This window comes from Octopus bimaculoides, chromosome 1 (assembly GCF_046866305.1).
Source record: "Octopus bimaculoides isolate indiv1 chromosome 1, ASM4686630v1, whole genome shotgun sequence".
NCBI classification, from domain to species: domain Eukaryota; kingdom Metazoa; phylum Mollusca; class Cephalopoda; order Octopoda; family Octopodidae; genus Octopus; species Octopus bimaculoides.
Genome location: NC_142928.1, coordinates 62471327 through 62479834, shown reverse-complemented (window position 1 = coordinate 62479834; position 8508 = coordinate 62471327). Strand labels below are relative to the sequence as shown.

General features: G+C 30.1%; 1 protein-coding gene across 1 annotated transcript in view; it reads right to left on the bottom strand.

Moving 5' to 3' along the window:
• The window catches only part of LOC149137565 (uncharacterized), a 15150-nt gene extending 7317 nt beyond the window's left edge, over positions 1 to 7833 (bottom strand). Inside the window, exons 1-2 of the mRNA XM_089343410.1 lie at positions 7773 to 7833; positions 2723 to 2772 (exon numbers count right to left, since the gene is read on the bottom strand). Of these exons, the coding sequence (XP_089199536.1) occupies positions 2723 to 2772 (50 nt within the window). The 5' untranslated portion in view covers positions 7773 to 7833. The remainder of the gene's footprint in view (positions 1 to 2722; positions 2773 to 7772) is intronic.
• Between the last annotated feature and the right edge of the window lie 675 nt (positions 7834 to 8508).

Here is an 8508-nt window from a genome sequence, read left to right as displayed (position 1 = left end):
AGGCCTCTCGTTTGTCAGTGGTTCATTGAAGATGCAGACTGATCACAGCTGTTATCCTAATAAATAACCAGCAGAAATAGGGTATGAAGGAGAATGTGGCTCAGTGAAGAAGACAATACTCTTTATGGCAGATAAAAACAAGCGTAATACTGCTAGAAATTATAGACCAATCACGTGCGTATCATTAGTATAGAAGCTGTTAACAGGAATGCATTCAGAAGGTATTTGCGAGCACCTTGACAACCAGAATTTTTCGCCAGAAGAACGGAAAGGTTGCAGGAAGAGGACTAGAGAAAGAAGTGATCCATTCTACATAATAAAGGCAGTTCTAAATGCAGTAAAAGCTAGAAAGAAAAAAATCTAACAATTGCATGGATAGATTATAGGAAAGCCTATGGCATAATCCCATACTCATGTTTAAGTGAGTGTTTGAGTTTATTCAGTATAGTAGACAACATGAGAGAATTAATCAGCATTACCATGAAGAAATGGAAGTAAGATTTTTACTCAGGTGACACAGTCTGGTTAATATCAAGATAGGAATTTTCCAAGGAGAGTCGTTATTATTAATATTTGTCTTATGTTTAATACTCCCCAGTTTAGTATTAAGGAAGGCAAATGCAGGTTATCAGTTCAGAAATAGTAAGGAACAATTTAACCATTTGCTCTGCATGGATGATTTGAAGCTTTTTTTTAGTAAGAATGAAAAAGTGATAGTTCTTTAATACAAACTGTAAGACAATTAAGCAAAGATATAGGCATGGGATTTGGCTTGGATAAGGGTGCAATATTAATAATGGCAAGGCATCTAATTACCTGATGGCCAGATAATAAAATCCTTGAAGGAGAGAGAAAGTTATAAATTTCTGGGAGTATTGTAATCTGACAGACTTAACAGGAAATTCGATCCGAAAGAGATGTACGGTCAACAGACAACAAATTTCCTCCCCAAAATATCGCCAAATATACCTCAGTCAACACATTGACGAAAGGGCAGAAGAATTAAAACCACAATTCAAAATTTTCCCATTTTATCAACTAGCCTTCTGGAACTCAACACAAGTATGACTGAATAAAGAAGCCTCATTTATCCAACTATATAAACCATAATTAAATATGAACCCATATTAAAAATAAAGGACTTACCCCATCTAATGGAAGATGTAAGCCAGAATAAACAGAGAACAAAAAAAAAAACGAAAAATTACAGATTTACCTTCAGACTAAATGAATGAACAAGTGTTTTTTTCGCCTAGCAATTTATCTCTTTCAACTCTCAGTTTGATGAGCAATGCGAAACTTGTCCTTACTTCAATTATATTGAAAGAACAAAACATTATTTTGTAAAAAATATACAATATCTTTATTATCATGGTTTTAATATATACTTAAATACTGCAAACAAATCTGTGTTTTTTCATCTTATTTCTTTCTCTATTTACATCGACCACGTGTTTCCCCACTAAAATAGTTTCTACCTTATATGAATATATATATATACACACGTATATGCATGTATACAGATATACACGTAAGTATGTATATATATACATATATATATATATATATATATATATATATATATATATATATATATATATATATATATATATATATATATATATATATATATATATATATATATATATATATATATATATATATATATATATATATATAGTACGTATGTATGTGTGTGTGTGTGTGTGTCTCTCTCTCTCTGTTTGTACCGCCACCATAACTTCGTCACCGATGTTGCTGTGTTTACGTTCCCTTAATTTACTCGTTTAGCAAAATACATCGATGGAATAAGTACTAGGCTTACAAAGAATAACTCTTGTGGTCGATTTCTTCGACTGGAGACTGAAGGCAGTTCTCCAGCATGGCTAGAGTCACATGACCGAGACATGTAAAACAATAGAAAGCTATGCCATTTTCACCAAGGAGCAATGCCGGGTATTTCTGCTAGTTTATAAAAATCCTTATAGTTAAATTAGTGGGAATTACATTACATTAACGTATATTAGCAATTTTCTGTTTCTACAATTCTCCTGGTGGTGACCGATTATGAGAAAACAATAGCTATCCACTGTTTTCAGAATAAACCAGTATCTAGATAGACAATTTTTTTTTCTCCTTTTATCGATATTTTATTAAATATGTTAATTCATATACATCCATGCTAGGGTATCTGTCGAAGCTGACACTAGGTATAACTTAAACATTACTTACGTAGATCATCATTCCAGAAGAGCAAATAATCGTACTTCAAAAATTCTATAGATATCCATATTATCAGTTATCGTATTCTTTATATTAATTCTGTATACGTTATAATTCATTGGCGAAGATTAATTACCAAATTTTCAATTCTGAGTATATCAAACTGGGTAAATGTAAGGCATATTGCACATTATTACTTTGCTGTTTAAAATATTTGTATTTAACTTTACGTGCCATGTTAAGGCATAGAGGCAAGTTTCTGTTTTGATCTATGACTCCTTGATTATATTTCAGGTTCTAACGTATTATAAAGTCATTACTACTGCAGTGCTCTTTTATGGTTGGGCGCATAATATTTTCAGTATGCTTATTTGTTTGACTTCAAAGGCATAAATTACATAGATGTCTAACATATATGGACACAGATAATTCACATTTCTCTACATAATGAAATATATACTTTAAAATACAACATAAAACGCTCTTCAGTCTTACTTACCCATCCATTGCGAACACGGTCAGCAGCGAAATGAATATGATAATTTTCATCTGTAATTAAAATACATAAACAAATTTGGCTGTAAATAACTAAAATACATAATAAGTTTATATTTTGCGTACTGATTATATTAGAAAGATTGATTGGTATTTTTTGCATAACCTCACACTGGACTATATATATATATATATATATATATATATATATATATATATATATATATATATATATATATATATATATATATATCACAGTTTTCCTTAACACCATATTTAAAGGCATTTTTACATATTTGATATATATCTCATTCTAGCAGTAATTTATTACGGCATTAAACTGTTTTATTCATTTAGTATCACAGTAGACCTTGAGAAACGTAAACTGTGTTAAGTTGCGCTAACTTTAAGATAACTGTCCATATTCCATAGAAGTAGCAGAACCCCATTTTCTCTAGAGAAAAATGAAACACAATTTAATTCAGAACACGAATCTAAATGGAAGCGTGAGTATATTAGATTAATTCTAAGATTAGCTGAAGTACCTGAAACCCATTAGTAGGATGATATTCAGGATATTCAACTCAGTTTCGGTGAAGATGGAATAAATTTTATCTATCTATCTATCTATCTATCTATCTATCTATCTATCTATCTATCTATCTATCTATCTATCTATCTATCTATGCATGTATGCACACAAACACACACAGATACACACACATACACACACACATATATATTTCAATGGAAAAAGAAGTATAAAGTAACGAATAATAAACAAAACGAGAAGAGAACAATGACAATGAAAATAGGAAAAGAGAAAAAGACCAAGGTGAGGATGTTCACAAGATTTATGTTAGTTTGACGATCGGTGAAGAGAGGGGGTTTTTAACGTTTCAAGTATGGCTGTACGCCGGAAAGAAGAAAGGAAAGAGGAAAGTCGAACGAAGAAGAAGGAAGGCGCAAACGGCCAACGTGTGCTTGCATTTTTGAAGGGCTGAAGCTACCCAATATATATATATAAATTTGTTAAAAATGGAGAAGAGATCTTAAGATTTGAAAGAATTTTAATTCATGCATACGATCGTTTCAACCACTTATATTAAAACATGCAAGAATAGAAATAATCAAATTAATCTGATTCAATTAAACTAAATATATATCACTGTTCTCCTCAGTGGAAGAAGTATAAACAAAAAATTGTTATTACAGAGGACTTGATAAATGAAATAGCAGAGAATAATTTCGGATATTCATATTTATCCTTATGAAAAATACGAGTATCATACTCGAGAATGTGAGTCTAGTTATGTATAAACTAAAACTAAGACAAATATAGGTGAAAAAGGTTTTATGAGACGTTCCCTCTATAGAAGAGTAAGTATACACGTAATTCAAACTCCAAATAAGTCATGTACGTGAGAATGAAATTAAACTAGAGAATGTACTATATACGAGGCTGTTAGAATGTAACGAAAACAAGTATTAAGTAGTAGAGATGCTTAAAAAACTATGTAAAATGGAGTTGTGTTAGTGTAAGAACTAATATTCGTTTGTATGTATTAAATATAAGGTAAAAAAATTAAAAAATAGAAAATTAGTTGTTAATATTACATGACTTTTTCTTATATTCGTAATGCGGAATAACCTATTATTTGAATACTTATTACCTACATAATATTAATATACAATTCCTTCTCACTTTATGCCAAGCTAGCTTCTTAACTCATACTTTTATTTATACCAAAGCATAGTCAATGTATTACATATCGATACTTATAATTTGACATTTTCTACCCCTCATTCCTAGCTCTATTATCGAAATCTGTAATATTGACAACTAATTTCCTAGTTTTTAAATTTTTTACCTTATATTTAACTCATACAAATGAAAATTAGTTCTTACACTAAGGCAGCTCCCTTTTACGTAGTTCTTTAAGCATCTGTACCACATAGTACTTGTTTTCGTTACATTCTAACAACCTCCTATATAGAACATTTTCTAGTTTAATTTCATTCTGACGCACAATTTTCTTAAATACACACTATACCTAATAATGTTTATAACTATCAAGTCATATCCTAATTCAAACGTAACTATGCATTTCCATTGGACATTTCTATAAAACGTCCTTACACACATGACTTATTTGGAGTTTGAATTACGTATCTACTTACTCTTCTATAGAGGGAACGTCTCATAAAACCTTTTTCATCTATATTTTCAAATAACCATTAGTTGCCTTAGTTTTAGTTTATACATAAATAGACTCACATTCTTGATTATGATGCTCGTATTTTTCATAAGGATAAATATGAATATCTGAAATTATTCTCTGCTATTTCATTTATCATGTCCTCTGTAGTAATAATTTTTTGTCTATTCTTCTTGCACTGAGGAGAACAGTAATAAATATTCAGTCTAATTTAATCAAATTAATTTAATTATTTCTATTCAACCATGAATTTGCATGTTTTAATATCAATGTTTGAAACGATCGAATGCATGAATTAAAATTCTTTCAAATCCTAACATCTTCTCTTCTCCATTTTGAACAAATTTGTTAATTTCCATAAATTTACATAACACATCATATACGAGTATTATTTTTTTATATTCGCAAACTAATGTCAGTAGGCTGCGAGCAAACATGAAGAATCCTTATTAGAAATCGATTTTTGGAATCATGCAAATTAAAGGACGATATATAATTCAGCCTTTTCACATACACACACACACACACACACACACACACACACACACATGTATATATATAGATACACATATACGCATATATAATATATATGCGTGTGTATATAATGTTCATATACTCTACATCTATAAATGAAACTCAAGCATTCCATTACACCAATTTATAGGCGTTCGAGATAAAGTGTTCTTAATATCTTACGTTTTAATTTTCACTAGATATAGGACACAAATTCCAATTGTGATTTACATGATGGGAAAGTCATCATAAATATATACAGAACACATCGAATTAGTTTAATTGCTCGCATCAGTAAATTTTCAGTACTGATTCACTTGGACATTTATGAAATGTATTTTGAAACATGATTTATTAATGAAGACAAATAATATAATTTCTTTACAAACGTTTAGTGATGATTTGGAAAACGACGATTTGTATATTAATCTGCAAAATGTAATACAATGAATTTTGTCTTTAAATTTTGGCGAAAGAGCAGCAATTTTGGGTAAGTGGTTAAATTGATTACATCGACCCCATTGTTCAACAGGAAATATTTCATCAACCCCGAAAGGATGAAACACAAGGTCGACAGCGGCGGGGTTCGATGGCAGAACGCAAAGGCGGACTAAATACCGGAAAGCATTTTGCCGGGCGAGTTAAAGATTCTGCCAGCCTGCCGCATGCAGTAAATATTAAAGTTGAGGAATATATGTTAGGTGAGGAAACCGACATAAACAGTCACCGATACATTGGGATATAATGGTCAATTATTCTGTGATTATGCTTTATGTGTTGTCCTATGTGCTTTTTCATTACAGAATATAACTAATTATACACATGAAATGGAATTAATTGATGCCAGTGGGAAATCAGTTACATTTAATTCTACTTGCCAGTGCCTACAGACTTGAGCAGTTTCATAATTGTTCTATTTTTTTTTGCGAATACTGTGTACTGTTGAAGTTAGATGCGCGAACATACATGTATCCGTAAGTACATACATACATGCATACATATATATATATATATATATATATATATATATATATATATATATATATATATATATATATATATATATATATATATATATATATATATATATATATATAGGATCTTTTTTAAAACGGGGGCCACATTTTTCATTAACGAAACACTTTGAAACTTGGAACACTGGTAGAATGTGTCATATAAAACATCTTTTTCTCTTAGTCTTCTTAAAAAAAAAGAAATCCATAAATTATTCCATGTTAAAGTTGTCGGATTTCTGTAATTTCAACCAATCACTGACGTCCATTCAGCCGATATACATTAAGTGCCGACTACATAAACAAACGATTCTGAAACAATTAACCCTAACCCTAACCCTAACTCTAACCCTAACCCTAACCCTAGGGTTAGGGTTAGGGTTAGGATTAGGGTTAAAGCAAATTTAAAATGAAAAGAGCAAATAAAACGAAGAATCGTTTGTTTATGTAGTCGGCACTTAATGTATATCGGCTGAATGGACGTCAGTGATTGGTTGAAATTATCGAAATAACACAATTTTTTACATGAAATAAATTCGAATACAAAAATATTTTTCTGTTCTATAACACAAAATAGATAAGTATACGAAGTTTGAAAGTCTTTCCGTACCAAAAACACTACGTAAAACAATAATGAAAAATGTGGCCCCCGTTTTAAAAAAGATCCTATATATATATTACGGAAATGTACTTGCATAGGAAGTGACCTGATCTGAGATCGTGTGCTGGAACGCAAACAATTACAGCGTGAAAGGTGTTTATAAGCCATTTAAAATAAAACACAAAAGCCGTCAGATTCACTTCAACAAAATTTTGTCAGTGAACAGGTCGCGGTCTCAAAGCGACGAAAATATTTTGACAAATTACATTTAAATGTTGAAGTGAATCTGACGGCTTTTGTGTGTTATTTTAAATGGCTTATAAACACCTTCCACGCTGCAATTGTTTATATATATATATATATATATATATATATATATATATATATATATATATATATATATATATATATATATATATATATATATATATATATATATATATATATATGTATGTATATATTATATATATACCAGAGTAAGCACATAAATGCAAAAAATACACGAATACCAGAGGTAGAGTAATATGCTTTATTAAAAAGCAGCTAAAATATTTACGTACAAATTATATAAATATATTACTTGTGTGTGTGCGTGTGTGTGTGCGCGTGCGCATGTTTGATTGAACTTTTGCTGTTTTCGTAAACAAAAATCTACAAGGATACTAATGTAACTAAAAAATGAAATACAAATTACGATAATGAGCTTACCTTGTCTCTGAGGCTTGCCTGTGAGTTGTTCTGTGAAAGTAGAATTCGTTTTAAAAAGACGTAATTATATCGTGGAAACCAAAAAACCTGTGTGCTTTCCATTATCAAAAAAAAAAAGATAAAATATCTGATAAAAGCTCGTAGTTAGGATACCGATAGTGTTTTATTTCAGTGGCATTAAATACTTTGTAGAAATTTACGCGTTTATGCATTTATTTTTATTATTTTATATTTTTATGTCTCCGCGCAAATGCCGTTTCTTTATATTGTTTGACTTAAGATTTAGAACTATGAATTTGATAATCACTCATCAAGCAATACATCAGATTAAAACTTTGGCTTACTATGTTTTTATTTATGCCTCATTTGAAAATGTTGCTGTTAATTAAGCTCAGATCAGTTTTGATAAAACAAAATTATGCTGAATGATATCTATCATCGCTATGTAAAGTGTTGCCATCACGTATGACTTACATTTTTGCATTAGACAAATGCAATTTCTACAAATTACATTGCTGATGTTTTTACCCTCTGATGTTTCATTGTTACATTTGCAAGTCACATATCATGCTTTTGACACTCCACATTCTGAAGATGATGTCGTGAAAGCAAGATAATGTTGAATATTATGGATTTATGAAATACTTTCATCGAAACTAATTATCACACAACAATCTTCAAAAGAATTCAGATGTTTATCGGAATTTCTTTGATTATGTACTTCATTACATGTAAA